Genomic DNA, 25,535 nt, shown 5'->3' on the forward strand with positions numbered 1-25,535 from the left:
TCAGCATTCACGCATATTATTGGAATGATCCATTTTACTTAAGGCAGGTATTTACTATTATCTGCAATATCACTACATAAGAGATACAGGAAAAAACAGACACTAAGAAAAAACAAGCTCACATAGTACAGGAAGAGCTCACACAGAACACAAAGAGCTCACACAAAACGCAAAGAGCTCACATAGTACACAAAGCACTCACACAGTACACAAAGAGCTCACACAGTACACAAAGAGCTCACACAGTACACAAAGCACTCACACAGTACACAAAGTCCTCACACAGTACACAAAGAGTTCACACAGTACACAAAGAGCTCACACAGTACACAAAGAGTTCACACAGTACACAAGAGCTCACACAGTACACAAAGAGTTCACACAGTACACAAAGAGTTCACACAGTACACAAAGAGCTCACACAGTACACAAAGTGCTCACACAGTACACAAGAGCTCACACAGTACACAAAGAGTTCACACAGTACACAAGAGCTCACACAGTACACAAAGAGTTCACACAGTACACAAGAGCTCACACAGTACACAAAGAGTTCACACAGTACACAAAGAGTTCACACAGTACACAAAGCACTCACACAGTACACAAAGCCCTCACACAGTACACAAAGAGTTCACACAGTACACGAAGAGCTCACACAGTACACAAAGCGCTCACACAGTACACAAAGAGTTCACACAGTACACGAAGAGCTCACACAGTAGCCAAAGTGCTCACATAGTACACAAAGTGCTCACACAGTACACAAAGTGCTCACACAGTACACAAAGCGCTCACACAGTACCCAAAGTGCTCACATAGTACACAAAGTGCTCACACAGTACACAATGTGCTCACACAGTACACAAAGAGCTCACACAGTACACAAAGCGCTTACACAGTACACAAGGAGCTCACACGGTACACAAAGTGCTCACACAGTACACAAAGAGCTCACACAGTACCCAAAGTGCTCACATAGTACACAAAGTGCTCACACAGTACATAAAGTGCTCACACAGTAGACAAAGAGCTCACACAGTACCCAAAGTGCTCACATAGTACACAAAGTGCTCACACAGTACACAATGTGCTCACACAGTACACAAAGAGCTCACACAGTACACAAAGCGCTTACACAGTACACAAGGAGCTCACACGGTACACAAAGTGCTCACACAGTACACAAAGAGCTCACATAGTACACAAAGAGCTCACATAATACACAAAGAGCTCACACAGTACTCAAAGACCTCACACAGTACACAAAGAGCTCACATAGTACACAAAGCGCTCACACAGTACACAAAGAGTTCACACAGTACACAAAGTGCTCACATAGTACACAAAGCCCTCACACAGTACACAAAGAGTTCACACAGTGCACAAAGTGCTCACATAGTACACAAAGACCTCATACAGTACTCAAAAAGCTCACACAGTGCACAAAGAGCACACACTGTGGACAAAAAATGCTCACACAGTACATAAAGCATTCACACAGTACAGACAGCGCTCACACAGTACACAAAGAGCTCACACAATACACAAAGAGCTCACACAATACACAAAGAGCTCACACAGTACACAAAGCCCTCACACAGTACACAAAGCCCTCACACAGTACACAAAGAGCTCACACATTACCCAAAGTGCTCACATAGTACACAAAGACCTCATACAGTATACAATGAGTTCACACAGTACATAAAGAGCTCGCACAGTACACAAAGCCCTCACACAGTACACAAAGAGTTCACACAGTACACAAAGTGCTCACATAGTACACAAAGACCTCATACAGTACTCAAAAAGCTCACACAGTGCACAAAGAGCACACACTGTGGACAAAAAATGCTCACACATTACATAAAGCATTCACACAGTACACAAAGTGCTTACACAGTACACAAGGAGCTCACACAGTACACAAAGTGCTGACACAGTACACAAAGAGCTCACACAGTACACAAAAAGCGCTCACACAGTAAATAAAGAGCTTACACAGTACTCAAAGAGTTCACATAGTACACAAAGAACTCACACAGTACATAAACAGCTCACATGGTACACAAAAAGCGCTCACACAGTACTCAAAGAGCTCACACTGTACACAAAGAGCTCACACAGTACACAAAAAGCGCACACAGTACACAAAAAGCGCACACAGTACAGAAAGAGCTCACACAGTACACAAAGAGGTCACATAGTACACAAAGAGCTCACACAGTACATAAAGAGCTCACACAGTGCATAAAAAGTGTTCACACAGTACATAAAGAGCTCACACAGTACACAAAGCTCACACAGTACACAAAGCTCACACAGTACACAAAGCTCACACAGTACACAAAAAGCGCTCACACGGAGCATAAAGAGTTCACACAGTACCCAAAAAGTGCTCACACAGTACATAAAGAGCTCACACCGTGCACAAAGAGCTCACACCATGCACAAAGAGCTCACATAGTACATAAAGAGCTCACACAGTACACAAAGCTCACACAGTACACAAAAAGCGCTCACAAGGTGCATAAAGAGCTCACACAGTACACAAAAAGTGCTCACACGGTACAGAAAGAGCTCACACAGTACACAAAAAGCTCACACAGTACATAAATCACTCACACAGTACACAATTAACAAACTCTAACAATTAACCACTTCCAAATTTCCTGTCTGCACAACACAGTACATAAAGCATAAGCCTGCGGCAGTTGCTATTTCACCAACATTTTAAAACAAAGCTAAACTTTATATGATGGAGGGCTGACAAATGTAATGCTTGAAAGCATGTGTTGGATACTTCTTACAATATGAATCTGTAAAGATTTTTTACATTTTTTAGCATATATTTCAGCAAAGTCATTTTTGAAACAATTAGCTGCTTCTACTATGAGCTGCCCCTGAAGTACTAAAGAATTATCTACAGATTCACAACTGCACTGGCAAAAAAGAATGTTACTCTAGAGATTGAACATTTCATTTTTTCAGAATTAATCAGCACCTCATTATCTTTTAGGAGAATATTATATGTAACACTTTTTTTTACATATTTTTGTAGGAGCCAAATTTATCATGTCCTTGTCTAAAATATCTTTTCTCAAGACTGAATAATTTTAATTGTAATTTTGCTCATGACTAAGATACTCTAAGATCCATACTAGTTTAATTATTTTGTATTATATCTGTTTTAATTCTAAAATTACCACAAACTCTTTGTTTAGTTCATTATGGTCTTGAAAACTGCTGAAATAAATAATAATAATTGATTTAATAATTTTTCAATAGATAGCAATGTTGGTTTTTATTATACAGTTAAATGATGCCCAGAAAATATATGATTTCCCAAAAGTAGTATAATGGTAGTAATGATACAAACTGAAAACTCCCAAATTATGAAACTTATATCTATTATAGTAGCAAATGTAGCAAATGTATATCATATTTAAATAAAGATTTTTCTACCTAGTACCCATTAAAATTCTAGATTTTATAAAATGGAAGTTTACAATTTTTCCTGCAGTATTCTATGCATAAAATATGTCACAATAATATCTTAATTTAGACCCCATACAACTACATAATGCAACATGTCAGTTCCTCATATAAGAATGTTCGATCCTCCAACTAAAGAAAAAAAAGAAAATGATCAGCAGGAAGCCTTTTTATAGTAATCAATTAATCAATTGTCCAAAGGAAAAAAAAAATTGTAAAATATGAGGTTTTATTTTCAAGCTTTTTCTTATTTAGAAACTAAGAGACAATAATGTCATTGTAATGCAGTTGAAAAGTCAGTATCAGGATAATATAATTTAAAGGGACTCTGTCACCTGAATTTGGAGGGAACAATCTTCAGACATAGGGGCGGGGTTTTCGGGTGCTTGATTCACCCTTTCCTTACCCGCTGGCTGCATGCTGACTGCAATATTGGATTGAAGTTCATTCTCTGTCCTCCATAGTACATGCCTGCACAAGGCAAGATTGCCTTGTGCAGGCGTGTACTACGGAGGACAGAGAATGAACTTCAATCCAATATTGCAGTCAGCATGCAGCCAGCGGGTAAGGAAAGGGTGAATCAAGCACCCGAAAACCCCGCCCCTATGTCTGAAGATTGTTCCCTCCAAATTCAGGTGACAGAGTCCCTTTAAATTATATTATCCTGATACTGACTTTTCAACTGCATTACAATGACATTATTGTCTCTTAGTTTCTAAATACACACACATTAGGAAGACTTAACTATTACACAGAGTATAATCAAATCAGTACTAGTCTTCCAAACAGATAATTGTCATTTATATCAGCTTTCCGCTTTTCAACAAAGGAGAAGAATCTTAAAACTCCCAATAGGTTACAAAAAATATTATTTCAAGAGTAGACATTCCCTCTAATTGCTTCATAAAAAGGTTGCAATATTTAAAAACACAGGAAGAAATATCAATAATTTGAGGCAACTTATTTTAGATTCTGCAAATAGAAAGTTAACTCTGGTAGTAAGTGATTAGCTCTAAAGTCAACAATAAGTAAAGTTGTTCATGAAGGATACATAATACTAGAAATCGAAAAGGACATATTTCAAACATTTATACAACAGGTAAAAAGTTAGAACATCTTACCTGTTCTGTGCTTAGAGAAGCTTCATTGTGACATTCAGTTCCTTGTTCTGTATTATCAGCATCAATCAGGTTTTCCACAGGAACATTTCCACTAGGATTCATGTAAGTAAAATCCCCCTCAGCAGGGTCTAGTGCCACACACATATTATATGAGTATGGTAAAGGTAACGATCCATCACTATACATGGAGAAGGTCCTGGGATCAATTGGAGGATACAGATTTGTAGTGAGAGAAGAGAAGGCCGGTAATGGTTTTGGCTGCTTACATTTGGATATAATTGCCACCATCACAGTTATTATGAAAAGCAAAGAAATAAGTGCAAGTCCAACCACTAAGAAGAATTGTAAGTTGCTTTGAGTTTCTTCATCTTTCAGTTTGTTGCTGAGCTTAGGAACAACCTGCTGAAAGTCATCTGCAATAATAAGACTTAAGGTGGTTGTAGCAGAGAGAGTGGGATGTCCATTGTCCTTCACCATCACTACAACCTTGTAATTCAATATGTCCTTTTCTTGCAAGATACGTGATGTTCTGATCTCACCTGTGTACTCACTTATCACAAAATGAATTGAGTCTGACAGTTGTATGAAGTGATAAGAGAGCCAGGAATTATGTCCAGAGTCTGCATCCTCTGCCACCACTTTAGTTATCAAAGAACCAGGCTCAGAAACAAAAGGCACCAACTCAAACACAGCCAACCCACCAGTATCTGGTGATGGGTATAAGATCTTTGGTGCATTATCATTCTGGTCCACTATATGGATAAATAATGTAACATTGCTGCTCAGAGAGGGGGATCCATTGTCTGAAGCTGTGACTTCTATTATAAACTCCTTGTTCTGCTCATAATCAAATGATCTTTGAGCATAGAGAACTCCGGTCTCTATATTGATGGAGAGATAAGATGTCATTGATGGTGTTTCTGTAATGGCGCTGGAAATTGAGTAAATTATTCTAGCATTGTCTCCAGTGTCAGGATCTGAGGCTTGTATACTGAATATTGAAGCTCCTGGTAAATTGTTCTCTGGCACATAAGCCACATAAGTAGATTTTGAAAATATTGGTGGGTTGTCATTGACATCTGATACATCCAATGTAAGAATTTGTGTACTGGAAAGAGGAGGAGATCCTCTATCTGTGGCTATAATGGAGATATTATAAGAAGATGTTTTCTCTCTGTCTATAACAGCACTTAAAACAAGTCTATAGTAAGTGTTTGATGATAATAAATTAAAAGGAACATCTTCAAGGATTTGGCAGTCAACATCTGCATTATCTCCAGAATCTTGGTCGTGAACCTCAATCAGAGCGATCATTGTTCCAGGAGCAGAATCCTCAGGAATAGGAGAAGATAATGAGGTGATGGATATCTCAGGAGCATTGTCATTTACATCTATGACTTCCACCAGAACCTTACAATGAGCTACAAGGCCTCCTCCATCCTTGGCTTGTACAGACAATTCATAATTCTTTGTTACTTCAAAATTTAAGCTTACTATGATCTTGATTTCCCCAGTATTTGGGTTGATGCTGAATATTCCTGTATGATGGATGTTTCTAGATGTTTTCATAAAAGAATAAGTGATCTGAGCATTGATCCCTTCATCATTGTCTGTAGCATTTAATATGATCACTGTAGAATTAACTGGGATGTTTTCCTTTAAATTTATTTTGTATATATCTTGACTAAATAGGGGGGCATTGTCATTACCATCTATTACAATGATCTTTAGTAATGTTGTACCAGACCTGATAGGATTTCCTCCATCCAAGGCAGTTAGTATTATCTGATGATTGGCCTGCGTCTCTCGATCTAATGGTTTCTCCAGGACAAGCTCTGGATATTTACTCCCATCTGTTCTGATATTCTCAGTGAGAGTAAAATACTGATTATCACTGAGCTTGTATGTCTCCACTGAATTACTACCAATATCTGGATCTTCTGCATTTTGTAAACCAAATCTTGCTCCTGGAGATGTCAGTTCACCAATTTGTAAAGTAATTTTATTTTTATAGAATTGTGGAGCATTATCATTTGTATCCTGAATGTCAACTTTAATGTTAAAATTATTAAATGGATTTTCAACCACAGCATCAAAGGTTAAGAAACATGAAGCCTCCGCACCACACAATGTCTCTCTGTCTATCCTGTCCTTTATATACAGATTACCATTATCTAAATTTACATAGAAATATCTCTCTGCTGATCTGGATACAATCCTCAGTTTTCTAGATGAGAGCTGATTATTATCTAATCCAAGGTCATCTGCAATATTTGCTATAACAGAGTCTTTCCTCAGTTCTTCCACAATGGAATAATGAATCTGACCGGAGACTAAATGACAAAGAAAAGAAAATAAGACAAATATTACTTGCCATCTGATTCCTGTGCAGCCATTTATAAGAGATTTCATCCTGTCAATCCTCAGTGTTAATTTTCCCCAAAATGTCCAGTAAGGCTTTATTATCCAATGCAAATGTTCAACAGAAAAATCTTCATCATATTTTTAATTATCTTTTAAAATTTTATCTGTGTCCAGGAGATTCCAGAAAATGTCTGTGGTTCTTTCCGCAGATCAGCAATGAATGTGACAAAGGAAAATACCAGTGGATTTCTGCATTGCATTTTTCTCCTTTATGGTTAAACAGCGGCGCTCAGAGGTGAAAATACAGAATTGCAATTTCTTTCATTTACTTTATGAAGTGTAAATTTGAATTTTTAAAGATATTTATTTTAATTGCTTTTTACATTCTAAAAACATAGTACGTATTTTGTGAATTATTTATATTTTATCATTTTCCTGCCACTATGTTCAGTTTAAATACAACAGTAATACACAGCTATTAATATCACTTAAGAAAAAGTTAGTTCTTTAAAAGTATATGCAAAATATTATCTCACAGGTGTAAAAAGATGAACATAGCCGCATAGACACAAAGTACAATTGATGAATGACAAATGTTCATCATGTTCAACCAGGGAATAATAGACAGGGCAGAGGAAATATTCACAGCAATCCAGTAAGAAGGACGCTTTAATATAAATATTTATTTCTTGCAGATTTCAGATTCCAGGAGAGTTATTTATTGCTCATACATTATAAGAGAGAAAACAGTTTTACTTCGGACATTCAGTTACCATTATCTATATCGTAGTAGCAAACTGGATGCAGAAAAAAGCAGAGACAAACAAGCCAATAGGGTTCCCACTGTACATAAAAAACTAACTATTATCACAGCACCGTCTGCTGTTTGTTCAACAAAAGCCTTGAAGCATAAGCCTGCAGCTGTTGCTATTACTCCAATATCTTTAAACATAGTAACCTCTATGTGATGGAAGATTCAGGCATCCATTGGATGTTTCTCAGAATATGAATTTCTATTGATTCTGTAAATTAATACAAACAAATATTTTTTTCTCCAGTGATAAAGTTTCATTGTCTTTTAAGGGATATTTACATTGAACATTGTTAACATATTTCTGCAGGATTTAAATTAATTATGTCCTTCCTTAAACATTTTTCCAATTTAGCTGTTGTACTTTACACCTTCTTCAACTACAGTACATCCATTAGCTCTTAGGTAAGGACATTGCAGACTTTTGAAAAATTCTTTGAATTCAGATCACACTTTATCTGTAGGCACGAAGAGCTTTATATAAATGATACCTGGCCTTGGTGCTCATAACTGCCAATCAGAGTTCAGACACCGTGTCTGAAAGTGCTCTGGAGTAATAAAAGCTGAGCCTTCATTTGTTGCATTAAATAACAAGAATAGTTTTTTTTATTAGACTGTATTAGTAAATAAGGCACAGATAATATATATGATTACTAAAGATAAGGTAAGGTAAAAGTAAGGTAAAGGTAAGGTAAAAGTAAGGATTATAACTGAATGCCCCCACATTCTACAAGAAATGGCTCTTGGCAAATTTATGATTTTTTTTGAAGATATCTTTTTTCTATCTAGGATGTATCACAATTCTAGAGTGTATCGAGATATAAAATTAAGATTTTCCTTGTAGCATACTATGTGGAAGATAAAGAAGAAAATTATTATTCTTCAGCCTACCTATAATTACGTAATTCAGCATGTCCATTCCTCAGATAAAGACTTACAGTACAGACCAAAAGATTGGACACACCTTCTCATTTAAAGATTTTTCTGTATTTCCATTACTATGAAAATTGTAAATTCACACTGAAGGCATAAAAACTATGAATTATCACATCTGGAATTATATACTTAACAAAAAAGTGTGAAACAACTGAAATTATGTCTTATATTCTAGGTTCTTCAAAGTAGCCACCTTTTGCTTTGATGACGGCTTTGCACACTCTTGGCATTCTCTTGATGAGCTTCAAGATGTAGTCACTGGGAATGGTTTTCACTTCACAGGTGTGCCCTGTCAGGTTTAATAAGTGGGATTTCTTGCCTTATAAATGGTGTTGGGACCATCAGTTGTGCTGTGCAGAAATCTGATGGATACACAGCTGATAGTCCTACTGAATAGACTGTTAGAATTTGTATTATGGCAAGAAAAAAGAGTGGCCATCATTAATTTAAGAAAGGAAGGTCAGTGAGTCCAAAAAATTAGGAAAATTTTGAAAGTGTCCCCAAGTGCAGTGTAAAAACCATCAAGCGCTAGAAAGAAACTGGCTCACATGGGGACCGCCCTGGAAAGGAAGACCAAGAGTCACCTCTGCTTCTGAGGATAAGTTTATCTGAGTCACCAGCCTCAGAAATCGCAGGTTAAAAGCACCACAGATTAGAGACCAGGTCAATGCCACACAGAGTTCAAGCAGCAGACACAACTCTGCAACTGTTAAGAGGAGACTTTGTGCAGCAGGCCTTCATGGTAAAATAGCTGCTAGGAAACCACTGCTAAGGAGAGGCAACAAGCAGAAAAGACTTGTTTGGGCTAAAGAACACAAGGAATGGACATTAGACCAGTGGAGATCTGTGCTTTGGTCTGATAAGTCCAAATTTGAGATCTTTGGTTCCAACCACGGTGTCTTTGTGCGATGCAGAAAAGTTGAACGGATGGACTCTACATGCCTGGTTCCCACCGTGAAGCATTGAGGAGGTGTGATGGTGTGGGGGTGCTGGTGACACTGTTAGGGATTTATTCAAAATTGAAGGCATACTGAACCAGCATGGCTACCACAGCATCTTGTAGGGGCATGCTATTCCATCCGGTTTGCGTTTAGTTAGACCATCATTTATTTTTCAACAGGACAATGACCCCAAACACACCTCCAGGCTGTGTAAGGGCTATTTGACCAAGAAGGAGAGTGATGGGGTGCTATGCCAGATGACTTGGCCTCCACAGTCACCAGACCTGAACCCAATCGAGGTGGTTTGGGGTGAGCTGGACCACAGAGTGAAGGCAAAAGGGCCAACAAGTGCTAAGCATCTCTGGGAACTCCTTCAAGATTGTTGGAAGACCATTCCTGGTAACTACATCTTGAAGCTCATCAAGAGAATGCCAAGAGTGTGCAAAGTAGTCATCAAAGCAAAAAGTGGCTACTTTGAAGAAACTAGAATATAAGACGTATTTTCAGTTGTTTCACACTTTTTTATTAAGTATATAATTCTACGTGTTAATTCATAGTTTTTATGCCTTCAGTGTGAATTTACAATTTTCATAGTGATGGAAATACAGAAAAATCTTTAAATGAGAAGGTGTGTCCAATCTTTTGGTCTGTACTGTAGGTCTTTATCTGAGGAATGGGCATGCTGAATTACGTAATTCCACATGTGTTAATTCATAGTTTTGATGCTTTCAGTGTGAATTAACAATTTTCATAGTCATGAAAATATAGAAAAACTTTAAATGAGGTGTGTCCGAACTTTTGGTCTGTACTGTACATTGACACACACACATGAAACACACAAAAGTTTAATAGAAATTGATTAATCATTTGTGTAAGGGAAACAACACATTTTTGTCTAGAGCAGCAGGAGCTTTTAATAAAATAATTTATTTTTATGTTTTACTAAAAAGAAATCAGATTATTGTAAATAAGTTGGAAAAGGACAAGAAAGGTTTGTGTGTTTCACTGTACACCGATTGTGCATGTGATTTCCGGTAAACTCTTGCATGCACAAAATATATGCAGTGTTGACTGACCAAAGTTTTAGATTTGAAATCCACGGCAGGTGAATTTTTCCTGGAGATATCATTGACATTGTGCATTTTACCAAATTGTTATGCACCCTATCACCCTCATTGCAAAGATATCTGCAGTGGAGAAATACAGTTGTACATTTTAATATGGTATTTCTGCTGTGCAAGATTCACAGCAAACATGCAACATGGGATCTTGGCCTAACAGTTTTCCCCATTGGCATTACAATGGCCTTGCAGCATTGGGATCCTAGGTCCAAATCCTATGGAGGACAACATCTGCAAGGAGATTGCATGTTCTCTTCATGTTTTCATGGCATTTTTCCCACAATGCAAAGATATACCGGTAGTCAATTTAGATCGTGAGCCTCATTGGTAATAGTAATGATGATGTCTGTGAAGCGCAGTGTAATTAAGGGTGTCATATGAACAACTAAAATAAATCAAAAGTTGTATTCTGGATTGAGAATCAATATGCACATGCACTTTTCAAGGAATTGTCCACTTTTAACAATTTCTACTTGTAAAATGGTCCCTATGCAAAACAAGTTCATGAATGATCTCTATATTGGGACATTTTGGCAAAGAATGTTATATTTTCTTCCAGCGCTTCAACTGGAAGAAGCAGACATTACACAAAGTCTGTGTAAATCAATATATTTTTTGTGTAATGTAGGGCAGCACAAGTCCTCCCCAGAGAAAGTTCTGATTAATATCAGCCTTCTCTTCTAGACAAAAGATCAGGATTCTGAACAAGGAGTCCACCAGTAGGGTATATCAAAATGTTTCCACAACTAATTTAAGTTTTTAAATTATTTATGTTGTGATAATTACAAACAGGTAAATTATCAGTAAGTTATTATTGTTCATTTTCCATTCTACTCTCAGAAAGAATGCAATAATAGAAATTACCTGCAGACAAAGTTCTTATTGAAGGAAAAATTATCTAGAAATCACAAAGAGCATAATATAGATACTTAAACAACAGGAAGAAAGCGAAAACATCTTACCTGTTCTGTGCTTGGGGAAGTTTCTTTGAGACATTCAGTTCCTTGTTCTGTATTATCAGCATCAATCAGGTTTTCCACAGGAACATTTCCACTAGGATTCATGTAAGTAAAGTCCCCCTCAGTAGGATCCAGTGCCACACACATATTATATGAGTATGGTAAAGGTAACGATCCATCACTATACATGGAGAAGGTCCTGGGATCAATTGGAGGATACAGATTTGTAGTGAGAGAAGAGAAGGCCGGTAATGGTTTTGGCTGCTTACATTTGGATATAATTGCCGCCATCACAGTTATTATGAAGAGCAAGGAAATAAGAGCAAGTCCAACCACTAAGTAGAATTGTAAGTTGCTTTGAATTTCTTCATCTTTCAGTTTGTTGCTGAGCTTAGGAACAACCTGCTGAAAGTCATCTGCAATAATAAGACTTAAAGTGGCTGAAGAAGACAGAGAGGGATTTCCATTGTCCTTCACCATTACCACAACCTTAAAATTCAACGTGTCCTTTTCTTGAAAAATACATGATGTTCTGATCTCACCTGTGTACTCACTTATCACAAAATGAATTGAGTCTGACAGTTGTATGAAGTGATAAGAGAGCCAGGAATTATGTCCAGAGTCTGCATCCACTGCCACCACTTTAGTTATTAAAGAACCAGTCTCAGAAACAAAAGGCACCATCTCAAACACAGCCGACCCACCAGTATCTGGTGATGGGTATAAGATCTTTGGGGCATTATCATTCTGGTCCACAATATGGATAAATAATGTAACATTGCTGCTCAGAGAGGGGGATCCATTGTCTGAAGCTGTGACTTCTATTATAAACTCCTTGTTCTGCTCATAATCAAATGATCTTTGAGCATAGAGAACGCCGGTCTCTATATTGATAGAGAGATAAGATGTCATTGATGGAGTTTCTGTAATGGCGCTGGAAATTGAGTAAATAATTCTAGCATTGTCTCCAGTGTCAGGATCTGAGGCTTGTATACTGAATATTGAAGCTCCTGGTAAATTGTTCTCTGGCACATAGGCCACATAAGTAGATTTAGAAAATATTGGTGGGTTGTCATTGACATCTGATACATCCAATGTGAGAACTCGTGTACTGGAAAGAGGAGGAGATCCTCTATCTGTGGCTATAATGGAGATATTATAAGAAGATGTTTTCTCTCTGTCTATGGCAGCACTCAAAACAAGTCTATAGTAAGTGTTTGATGATAATAAATTAAAAGGAACATCTTCAAGAATTTGGCAGTCAACATCTGCATTATCTCCAGAATCTTGGTCATGAACTTCAATCAGAGCGATCATTGTCCCAGGAGCAGAATCCTCAGGAATAGGAGAAGATAATGAGGTGATGGATATCTCAGGAGCATTGTCATTTACATCTAGAACTTCCACCAGAACTTTACAATGAGCTACAAGACCTCCTCCATCTCTTGCTTGTACAGACAATTCATAATTCTTCATTACTTCAACATCTAAGTTTTCATTGATCTTTATTTCACCATTGGTTGAGTTGATGCTGAATATTCCTGTATGGTGGATGTTTCCAGATGTTTTAATAAAAGAATATGTGATCTGAGCATTGATCCCTTCATCATTGTCTGTAGCATTTAACATGATCACTGTTGAATTAACTGGAATGTTTTCCTTTAAGTTGACTTTATATATTTTTTGCTTAAATATAGGGGCATTGTCATTGGCATCTACAACAATAACTTTTAATAATGTTGTTCCAGACCGGACAGGATTTCCTCCATCAAAGGCTGTTAGTATTAATCTATGAATGTCTTGTTTCTCTCTATCTAATGGTTTCTCCAGGACAAGCTCTGGAAATTTATTTCCATCTGTTCTGATATCCTCAGTGAGTGTAAAATACTGATTATCACTGAGCTTGTATGTCTGCACTGAATTACTACCAATATCTGGATCTTCTGCATTTTGTAAAGCAAATCTTGATCCTTCTGATGTAAATTCGATTATTTCCAGAGTAATTGAATTGTGATAGAATTGTGGAGAATTATCATTTATATCCTGAATATCAACTCTAATGTTAAAATTATTGAAGGGATTTTCAACCACAGCATCAAAGGTTAAAAAACATGAAGCCTCCGCACCACACAATGTCTCTCTGTCTATCCTGTCCTTTATATATAGGATTCCATTATCAATATTTATATAGAAATATTTCTCTGCTGATCTGGATACAATTCTCAGTTTTCTAGATGAGAGCTGATTATTATCTAATCCAAGGTCATCTGCAATATTTGCTATAACAGAGTCTTTCCTCATCTCTTCCACAATGGAATAATGAATCTGACCGGAGACTGAATAATGAAGATAAGAAAATAAGAGAAATATTACTTGCCATCTCATTCCTTTGCAGTCCTGTATAGGAGGCTCCATCTTGACCTTCGTTAGTGATTATTTTCCCAATTTTCCACAAAATATTCAGCAATACTTTATCATCCAATACAAATATTAAACAGAAAAATGTTCATGATTTCTGTAATTGTTTTTAAAATTGTTTAGTTAGCTTTGTATCCAGGAGAATACAGAAAATGTCTGTGGTTCTTTCTGCAGATCAGCAATGTGTCTGACAAAGGAAAACTCCCATGGATTTCTAGTTTAGCATTTTTTTTCCTTTGTGGTTAAACAGCGGCGCTCAGAGGTGAAAATATAGAATTACAATATCTTTCTATTACCTTATTATGTCTATATTTTAAAATTTAAAAACATTTATTTTAAATGCTCTTAACATTTTCATCGCATAAAGTAAGTGTTTTTATATTATTTGTATTTGATGATTTAACTGCCATTATGTTCAGTTTTATTAAAGCAGGATTAAACAACCAGAAAAAGTAATTTCTTGAAATCTTTTTATAAAATTATAAAAAAATGTATAAAAAAAAGTTCCTTCTTTACATCGAAATGTAACTTTGTTGGTATAAAAAATTATTACAGTTGCAAAGTTACAAAGTACAGTTGAAATGAGACATATGTTCATCAAATTCAACCAGGGAATAAAAGCGGAAGACGAGACATAACTGACAGCAACCCAGGAAGAATCAGAGTTCAGATTCCATGTCTGAAAGTATTCTGGAATAATGAAAGCTAAGCTTTTACTTTTTGCTGTAGATAACAAGGAAACTTTTTTTATTGGGCAGATATATATATATATATATATATATATATATATATATATATATATATATCTCACAAAGGTTAGTACAAATGGTAAACATGGAAAAAGAATGCCAAAAAATTCAACAACATATCGATCTTTAATTTGCAAATTTACAATGTTTTTGAAATTTTTTATTTTTTATGTAGGAAGGAATCACAAATCTAGAGTGTATGAAGATATAAAATTTATTATATTTTCTGCAGTATTCTATATGGATAAGCATACACAGTCACAAGAGGTCAGTCGATCGGCACCGAACGAGCTTTCTCACATTCAGACCTCCACAAATTCTCCTTAGAGACCAGACGAGGTAAGCTTCTTCTGAAGACGGGGCGGTGCATGCACAAGACGCAGCTGAATCACCAATACATGAGGAGATGAATGAAAGCAGCACTCACCCGTGATCTTCAATGATAATATAGTCCTTTATTGACCGTGGCTCAACATTCCCAGCTAGGAACAAGGCAGGTTACAACATGAGGAGGGAGCGGTGAGGGAGGGTGCAGAGACGAGACAGACGACGGCCGTTTCGCGAACAATTGCTTCAACGGGTCCAGTGAGTTGTGTTAGTGACGTCATATCCTCTTATAGGAGTTGACGCCCTACTTACCACATATGGGTGCAATTAACAAATACTAAAAACAACATAACTCATTCTACTATCTCCACATTTTAACGGATCTAAAGGAAAACCGCCATGTCTAATTTATCGTTAAGACCCCAAGCACCTTGTGCGTCAGTTTTTAGAATCCAGTGTGCTTCGCGCTGTAATAATAATTTATTATGGTTTCCTCCTTGCTGAGGGAATTTAACTACCTCTAAGCCGGCAAAACTAAGGGTACTAGGGTCGCCACCATGCGCATCATGTATATGTTTTACCAGGCGCACACGCCCCTTCCCTGTAAGTACAGAGTTAAAGTGCTCGCGAAACCTAACCAATAGGGGTCTTATGGTTTTTCCGATATAAAAACGGTGACAAGGGCAGAAAATAACGTATACCACAAATTTACATTTACATGTTATGAAGTCTCTAAGGAGAATTTGTGGAGGTCTGAATGTGAGAAAGCTCGTTCGGTTCCGATCGACTGACCTCTTGTGACTGTGTATGCTTACTGCTCTTTTTGGTGATCAGAGCACGAAAGGTGAGCCCCCGTCAGACCGCAATCCATTATGTTGACAGATGAAATGGAAGATTTGACTAATGGCGATGAAGCTGTTAATGGCCTTATGGCAGGCAGAGAGGGAGCGGGGCAGTTTTTTACGGATTGTAACCACAAAGATGAACTGGAGCTGATAAGCACCAAGTCCCTGGAAGTTAAAATCCAGAATCTGGCAGAAAAAGAAATTCGCCTTTATTGGACAATTAAGTCTTTAAAGTCTTATATGGATTGTAATCATGTCCCGAGAGGTTTAAGAGTATTTAAAGAGATTTCGCAGTTTAAGGAGGATCCTGGCTTCTTGAAAGCATGGGAGCAAATTCATCTTGAGTGCTCTCGAAACCTGCTACAATTAGTCACCACTCAGAATGAGAAAGACTATAAATTTATCTGTGAACAATTGGAAAAATCTAAATGTGAACTCTCCTCCCGCATAAGTGTGGATAATTTTAGATCCTTTGAGAAAAAGTTAGAGAAAAAATTGATCGTAGTCCAGATGGACACGAAAGAAAAGAAAAAAGAGAAATTTCTCAGAGATAAGCGGGATTTTGATTCAGGACAGATTTTTACATGGAATCAAAATAAGCCTAAAAAACCTTTTTCCCGGTTTCGTTCTAAGAAATTTTCCAAATATCAGAAAACGTCTCGCGATGGATGGATAACAGACTCAGATTCCAGCGCTACGGAGAAGGGTGGAGAAGAAGTGGCTTCCACCTCTAATGCCACACTTCCACTCCCAGCACCGGTTAAAAATCCAATCCCTTTAGGAGGAAAAAAATCCGGCGAGGTGGCAGAAGAAAAAAGCGCTTGGAAGAAACGCAAACAAGTGTCTTGGAGACGTTAGAGACACGTAGTGAGGATAGCCACACAGATGACTCGCTCCAAGTTATTAATTTATCACAAAGAATGCTCACAGAGGATCAAATAAAAGTTCTCTCACGAGGGGTTAATTTTTGTCTGCCTGAGGCTTTTGACTTAAATGATTTCAAAATTGATTTATTTAAAGGTGTTAGAAAGCTACATTTACATGAACACTTTTCTAAATGTAAGGATAATCAGGCCAGCTCAGTCTCTACAGATACACCAGCCACAGTGGGATCATTGGGCTTTATGGTATATCCTGTTATGGATCAAGGGGATATTGAAATGAGTACACTACTAGCGGGGTTAAGTGAGGACGCTGAAGAGGTTCATGATGATCGGCAAATAGCTTTTAAACATGGTCCAGCAAACCCCTTTACAGGGGGTACAAAATCTAGCTGGATGCCTCCTATCTCACCCGGTAATAATATAGATCTTTTTCAGGAGTTGGTGATCAAAGATGTAGAGGCATTATTATATAGACAACCTCAATCCAATTTGTCATTTGAAGAGAAAAGAGCCCTGAAAGAATTACAGAGGTGGGACGATGTAATCATTAGAAAAGCCGATAAAGGCGGTAACCTCATTATTTTGGATAAAGCGTATTACATCGAGGAGGCTTTGTCCCAACTAAATGACTCCAGCACATATTTGCTTTTACCTAATAATCCGACTAATAGGATCAAACAAAAACTAAGAACACTGTTACGAAAATATGTAGAAAAGGGGACCATTTCTAAAAAACGAACAGAAAAATTAATACCTGAATTCCCACATTTCCCTACCTGGTACAGTATCCCAAAGATTCATAAGAATGCAGAGCGTCCCCCTGGATGCCCAATAGTTTCAGGGAAGAATTCAGTGACTGAGCCGTTATCCCAGTTTTTAGATTGGTTGTTGAAACCCCTATTGTTGAAAATACCTTCGTTCGTCAAAGATTCAGGTGACTTCTTATTGGCGCTTAAGAACTTTGTTTTGCATCCCACCTTCGCCCTAACTTCGATAGACATTGTTAATCTGTATACGAGAATACCACAACAAAAAGGCTTGGAAGCTATCCAACGTATTCTTCTTAATACAGACAAAGATCATGACTTTGTTTCGTTTGTGCTGGAAGGACTTGAATTTGTGCTGTGCAATAACACCTTTAAATTCTTGGATAAATGGTACAGTCAAAGGGTTGGTACCTCGATGGGTACCCCGGTGGCGTGCGTTTTCGCGAACCTGTTTCTTGCAGCGTTTGAGGAGAAGCACATCACCGGAGCCCTAAATCCATACCTAAAACATATACGCCTTTATCTGCGTTTCGCGGATGACGTTTTCATTGTGTGGGATGGAGGTGAACCCACATTTAACGATTTTGTCAGCTTCTTAAATAATAATAACGATCAAAATATGAAATTTACGTCCGTATTTGGAGATAAGCAACTAGAATTTCTGGATGTAAAAATTGAGATAGAGGAAGGCAGTATCAAAACTAGTGTTCACAGAAAAACAACGGCGACTAATAATGTGTTGCATTTTCAGAGCGCTCATCCAGCTCACACTAAGTGTGGTATCCCATTTAGTCAGATGGTAAGATTAAGAAAAATTAATAATTGTGAGGAAAGTTACATAAAACAACTGGAGGATCTCAAATTGCGCTTCAGAAATAGAGGTTATCCCAATCACATACTGCAAAAGGCAGAACAAAGGGCCGCCAATTTAACCCAAGCTGATCTTTTAAGGAAAGGGAGAAATAAGAGTAGAGGAAATAATACGACGTTGACTAATCGTAAAGAAAACGGGACTTTTACTTTTTTATTTAAACATAGTCCACTTGATGATAACATCCATGCAGCCATCCGAAAAAATTGGCACGTGATTAAAAATGATACCGCTTTTCGCGATTTAACCACCTGTATCCCGCGTTTTGCCTATAAACGAACAGTAAATTTGGGCGACTTGGTAGTAAAGCACCGGCTGTCTGCTGATACCAGCAGCTGGATCAAAAAATCGCTCCCGCAAGGTAATTTCAGGTGCGGTGGTTGCAAAATGTGTCACCTCCATAATATTACTAATCCCCTCAAAATAGGCACTTTTTTTCATTTCGTAAAAGACTTCATAACATGTAAATGTAAATTTGTGGTATACGTTATTTTCTGCCCTTGTCACCGTTTTTATATCGGAAAAACCATAAGACCCCTATTGGTTAGGTTTCGCGAGCACTTTAACTCTGTACTTACAGGGAAGGGGCGTGTGCGCCTGGTAAAACATATACATGATGCGCATGGTGGCGACCCTAGTACCCTTAGTTTTGCCGGCTTAGAGGTAGTTAAATTCCCTCAGCAAGGAGGAAACCATAATAAATTATTATTACAGCGCGAAGCACACTGGATTCTAAAAACTGACGCACAAGGTGCTTGGGGTCTTAACGATAAATTAGACATGGCGGTTTTCCTTTAGATCCGTTAAAATGTGGAGATAGTAGAATGAGTTATGTTGTTTTTAGTATTTGTTAATTGCACCCATATGTGGTAAGTAGGGCGTCAACTCCTATAAGAGGATATGACGTCACTAACACAACTGACTGGACCCGTTGAAGCGATTGTTCGCGAAACGGCCGTCGTCTGTCTCGTCTCTGCACCCTCCCTCACCGCTCCCTCCTCATGTTGTAACCTGCCTTGTTCCTAGCTGGGAATGTTGAGCCACGGTCAATAAAGGACTATATTATCATTGAAGATCACGGGTGAGTGCTGCTTTCATTCATCTCCTCATGTATTGGTGATTCTATATGGATAATATATCCCAAAAGTACCGTCCTATAAACTCTCAATAATTGTGATATTTGGCATATCAATTCTTCAGATAAGAACCTTCAGTCTCTCAAATAGAAGATGATCCGTAGGAAATTTTAACATCAATCATTGAATCAATTGTGTAAAGGAAACAACTGCTTTTAATCCAGTGCAATTTCACTGTCATTAAATTGATTCTTCATATATTTTACTGAGAGAAAATCAGGTCTGTGTAGTCTTGCTCCAAAAAGTCAGTATAAGGGTTCTGTGTTTTACAGTAACTGATTTTCTGTAATCTCACGCGCAGTGCCAATTGACCAATGTTTTGCATTTTAAATAAAAAAACAGGTCAGTTTATCCTGATGATGTCATTGATAGTGTGCATTTCATCCATTACAATGTTTTAGGGACATGACTCGACGGTGGTGGTGAGGTTTGCATCGCCGTCCTAAACACCTTGTTACTTTACCCCTGATTGCGTCAGTGCTTTGTAGTAGTTTTATGATTACCCATTTTCTGGCCACAAGTATGAGAACTAGAGTTGAGCGACCTTGACCTTTTTAGAGTCGAGCCGGGTTTTGCGAAACCCGACTATGTCCAAAGTCGGGTCGAGTGAAATCGGCCGATTATGACGTAAAGTCGGGATCGACCGAAACACGAAACCCAATGCAAGTCAATGGGGCAGCATAGTCGGCAGTGAGTGGGGGCCAGGAAAACACCTAGAGTGGCCATTTTAATGTCAAAACCATCCATTCTTCTTAATGAAGCTTGTCAAGCGTAATTTACCTTATAATAATTGGAAGGCATTTGAAATTGGGGGTCATTTGGCTAAAGTTGTGGGGGGTAGGGCTGGTTCAAGTAATTAGTGGGCCCAGGAAATCTGGACCACGTCACGGCAGTGGAGCAGGGAGAGGTAAGTATTTCAACTTTGCAAGTGCTGTGAACCTGAGCAAGCAGGGGGGGCCCACTCGTTGGCATTGGCACTGGCACAGGGCCCCTCAAAGTACAGCGGTGTGTTTGCACGGCGGGGGCGCCTCCCACCGGCAGCAACACTTTTGCGTACTATGAGAGGCCCTGTGCCAGTGACGTCGCCAACTAGTATTCCTCCCCCCACCTGATGAAGGAACCTGCACTTTCATCTGCACCTTCCTCTTTGTCCCCGTGTAAGGTGGTATGGTATGCGGGAAGAGCAACCTGACTTTCAGCAGGGTCACAATGTTGTTGTGTAGCGTGCACGGGGAATGTTGCGTTATGGGTCAATGTACCAGCAGACTCATCTATCACTGGCTGGGCAATGGGCACGATGAAGTGGAAACACAGATATAGGCCCAAAGAAGAAAGTGGGCTAAATGCAGTTCAAAATTGGTAACACAGGAATAACCAGGGGGCATTGCAGTGGAGGACAACTGGAATGAGAGGCTGACACAGAGAGTAGGGCCAAATCAGTAAGTAGTCGAAATGCAGTTCAAAATTGGCAACCGTAGTAAACAGGCGGCACAGCTTTGTTCAGTGGAGGAGAACAGCAAGGAGTGGCAGACACCGATAGTAGGCCCCAAACCAACTAGTACGCCAAATGCAGTTGTTCCATTTAACCACAATTTAATGAGAGCCTGAAGATAGAAGCTCAGGAAAGGCAACCTGGGGAACACCTTGGAGTGTAACACACCATCTCTCTCCACCCCATACCCATTTTGTATGGCCTAATGCAGTGTACTTTTCTACAACTACTAAACGAGAGTCGGAAGACCGAAGCAATGGCAAGGAAACCTGGGGAACACCTTAGAGTGTAACACACCCTCTCTCTACACCCCATACCCAATTTGAAGGCCTAATGCAGTGTAGTTTCCAAGAACTACTAAACGAGAGCCGGAAGATCGAAGCTCAGGAAAGGCAACCTGGGGAACACCTTGGAGTGTAACACACCCTCTCGCTACACCCCATACCCAATTTGAAGGCCTAATGCAGCGTAGTTTCCAACAACTACTAAACGAGAGCCGGAAGATCGAAGCTCAGGAAAGGCAACCTGGGGAACACCTTGGAGTGTAACAAACCCTCTCTCTACACCCCATACCCAATTTGTAGGCCTAATGCAGCGTAGTTTCCGACAACTACTAAACGAGAGCATGAAGATCGAAGCTCAGGAAAGGCAACCTGGGGAACACCTTGGAGTGTAACACACCCTCTCTCTACACCCCATACCCAATTTGTAGGCCTAATGCAGCGTAGTTTCCGACAACTACTAAACGAGAGCCGGAATATCGAAGCTCAGGAAAGGCAACCTGGGGAACACCTTGGAGTGTAACACACCCTCTCTCTACGCCCCATACCCAATTTGTAGGCCTAATGCAGCGTAGTTTCCGACAACTACTAAACGAGAGCCGGAATATCGAAGCTCAGGAAAGGCAACCTGGGGAACACCTTGGAGTGTAACACACCCTCTCTCTACACCCCATACCCAATTTGAAGGCCTAATGCAGTGTAGTTTCCAAGAACTACTAAACGAGAGCCGGAAGATCGAAGCTCAGGAAAGGCAACCTGGGGAACACCTTGGAGTGTAACACACCCTCTCGCTACACCCCATACCCAATTTGAAGGCCTAATGCAGCGTAGTTTCCAACAACTACTAAACGAGAGCCGGAAGATCGAAGCTCAGGAAAGGCAACCTGGGGAACACCTTGGAGTGGAACACACCATCTCTCTACACCCCATACCCAATTTGAAGGCCTAATGCAGAGTAGTTTCCAAGAACTACTAAACGAGAGCCGGAAGATCGAAGCTCAGGAAAGGCAACCTGGGGAACACCTTGGAGTGTAACACAACGTCTCTCTACACGACGGAAGGGCTGATTCTTAGGAAGGAAGGCTGTTGGAAATAAGCATTGCGCGTCCGAGGGTGATTATATTCTTATTAGGTATATACTCACCCTCGGACGCGCCCTGCTTCTTTATTTGGAATGAATGTTTATTTGCAATGTGGTGTTGACTTTCTCTATTATTTTGGTAATTAATGATTTTATTATTTTCATTATTTTGCATCTTCTCGGCAATAATATAAAGAAGACGCGACAGGACAACACTCGGTGGATGCCATATGTGTGTTTTCAATTTAAAAAAACTTTCAGTTAACTACTTGCAGGAGAAAGTAATTGTAGCTGGTGGCCATTTTTAGTACTGTACCAGATTAGAGTTGTGTGTTTGTTTTTAATGTTAAAATGTCTGCATTTGATATCTCACCAGTATTTTCTTTTTTATAAGCAAAATACTTATTTTTATATTTTCTGATGTTGGTTCCAGGGGTACACGGCCAGCAGTGCCCTGGTCAGTGTAGTAGTAGTTGAAAGAATGGACCGCAGACAGGCATCGAAGGCCTAAAATAATAACACATGGCTGTAGGCAATTTTAAATTGGTTCCAGGGGTACACGGACAGCAGTGGTGTGGTCAGTGGAGGCCTAGTGGAAGGAGTGACCGCAGACAGGCATCGAAGGCCTAAAATAATAACACATGGCTGTAGGCAATTTTAAATTGGTTCCAGGGGTACACGGGCAGCAGTGACCTGGTCAGTGTAGTAGTAGTTGAAAGAATGGACCGCAGACAGGCATCGAAGGCCTAAAATAAAAAAATTGGGCTGGCTGTAGGCAATTTTAAATTGGTTCCAGGGGTACACGGGCAGCAGTGGTGTGGTCAGTGGAGGCCTAGTGGAAGGAGTGACCGCAGACAGGCATCGAAGGCCTAAAATAATAACACATGGCTGTAGGCAATTTTAAATTGGTTCCAGGGGTACACGGGCAGCAGTGACCTGGTCAGTGTAGTAGTAGTTGAAAAAATGGACCGCAGACAGGCATCGAATGCCTAAAATAATAACACATGGCTGTAGGCAATTTTAAATTGGTTCCAGGGGTACACGGGCAGCAGTGACCTGGTCAGTGTAGTAGTAGTTGAAAGAATGGACCGCAGACAGGCATCGAAGGCCTAAAATAAAAAAATTGGGCTGGCTGTAGGCAATTTTAAATTGGTTCCAGGGGTACACGGACAGCAGTGGTGTGGTCAGTGGAGGCCTAGTGGAAGGAGTGACCGCAGACAGGCATCGAAGGCCTAAAATAATAACACATGGCTGTAGGCAATTTTAAATTGGTTCCAGGGGTACACGGACAGCAGTGACCTGGTCAGTGTAGTAGTAGTTGAAAGAATGGACCGCAGACAGGCATCGAAGGCCTAAAATAAAAAAATTGGGCTGGCTGTAGGCAATTTTAAATTGGTTCCAGGGGTACACGGGCAGCAGTGGTGTGGTCAGTGGAGGCCTAGTGGAAGGAGTGACCGCAGACAGGCATCGAAGGCCTAAAATAATAACACATGGCTGTAGGCAATTTTAAATTGGTTCCAGGGGTACACGGACAGCAGTGGTGTGGTCAGTGGAGGCCTAGTGGAAGGAGTGACCGCAGACAGGCATCGAAGGCCTAAAATAATAACACATGGCTGTAGGCAATTTTAAATTGGTTCCAGGGGTACACGGACAGCAGTGACCTGGTCAGTGTAGTAGTAGTTGAAAGAATGGACCGCAGACAGGCATCGAAGGCCTAAAATAAAAAAATTGGGCTGGCTGTAGGCAATTTTAAATTGGTTCCAGGGGTACACGGACAGCAGTGGTGTGGTCAGTGGAGGCCTAGTGGAAGGAGTGACCGCAGACAGGCATCGAAGGCCTAAAATAATAACACATGGCTGTAGGCAATTTTAAATTGGTTCCAGGGGTACACGGACAGCAGTGGTGTGGTCAGTGGAGGCCTAGTGGAAGGAGTGACCGCAGACAGGCATCGAAGGCCTAAAATAATAACACATGGCTGTAGGCAATTTTAAATTGGTTCCAGGGGTACACGGACAGCAGTGACCTGGTCAGTGTAGTAGTAGTTGAAAGAATGGACCGCAGACAGGCATCGAAGGCCTAAAATAAAAAAATTGGGCTGGCTGTAGGCAATTTTAAATTGGTTCCAGGGGTACACGGGCAGCAGTGGTGTGGTCAGTGGAGGCCTAGTGGAAGGAGTGACCGCAGACAGGCATCGAAGGCCTAAAATAATAACACATGGCTGTAGGCAATTTTAAATTGGTTCCAGGGGTACACGGACAGCAGTGGTGTGGTCAGTGGAGGCCTAGTGGAAGGAGTGACCGCAGACAGGCATCGAAGGCCTAAAATAATAACACATGGCTGTAGGCAATTTTAAATTGGTTCCAGGGGTACACGGACAGCAGTGACCTGGTCAGTGTAGTAGTAGTTGAAAGAATGGACCGCAGACAGGCATCGAAGGCCTAAAATAAAAAAATTGGGCTGGCTGTAGGCAATTTTAAATTGGTTCCAGGGGTACACGGGCAGCAGTGGTGTGGTCAGTGGAGGCCTAGTGGAAGGAGTGACCGCAGACAGGCATCGAAGGCCTAAAATAATAACACATGGCTGTAGGCAATTTTAAATTGGTTCCAGGGGTACACGGACAGCAGTGGTGTGGTCAGTGGAGGCCTAGTGGAAGGAGTGACCGCAGACAGGCATCGAAGGCCTAAAATAATAACACATGGCTGTAGGCAATTTTAAATTGGTTCCAGGGGTACACGGACAGCAGTGACCTGGTCAGTGTAGTAGTAGTTGAAAGAATGGACCGCAGACAGGCATCGAAGGCCTAAAATAAAAAAATTGGGCTGGCTGTAGGCAATTTTAAATTGGTTCCAGGGGTACACGGACAGCAGTGGTGTGGTCAGTGGAGGCCTAGTGGAAGGAGTGACCGCAGACAGGCATCGAAGGCCTAAAATAAT

General features: G+C 39.7%; 2 protein-coding genes across 3 annotated transcripts in view; both read right to left on the reverse strand.

Moving 5' to 3' along the window:
- LOC138675459 (protocadherin gamma-B2-like) overlaps nucleotides 1-14,350 on the reverse strand; it is a 502,075-nt gene extending 487,725 nt beyond the window's left edge. Inside the window, exon 1 of one of the 2 annotated variants that reach the window (XM_069763730.1) lies at nucleotides 11,755-14,350. In XM_069763730.1, coding sequence (XP_069619831.1) covers nucleotides 11,755-14,166 — 2,412 coding nt within the window. In that variant the 5' untranslated portion in view covers nucleotides 14,167-14,350. Of the gene's footprint in view, nucleotides 1-4,619; nucleotides 7,174-11,754 lie in introns of those variants that run through there. The other variant, XM_069763729.1, reaches the window with a different exon arrangement.
- Nucleotides 1-25,535, reverse strand: part of LOC138675462 (protocadherin gamma-B1-like) — a 77,561-nt gene that overhangs the window by 17,899 nt on the left and 34,127 nt on the right. The gene's annotated exons all lie outside the window — the stretch shown is intronic.

Source organism: Ranitomeya imitator, chromosome 4 (genome assembly GCF_032444005.1).
Source record: "Ranitomeya imitator isolate aRanImi1 chromosome 4, aRanImi1.pri, whole genome shotgun sequence".
Taxonomy (NCBI): domain Eukaryota; kingdom Metazoa; phylum Chordata; class Amphibia; order Anura; family Dendrobatidae; genus Ranitomeya; species Ranitomeya imitator.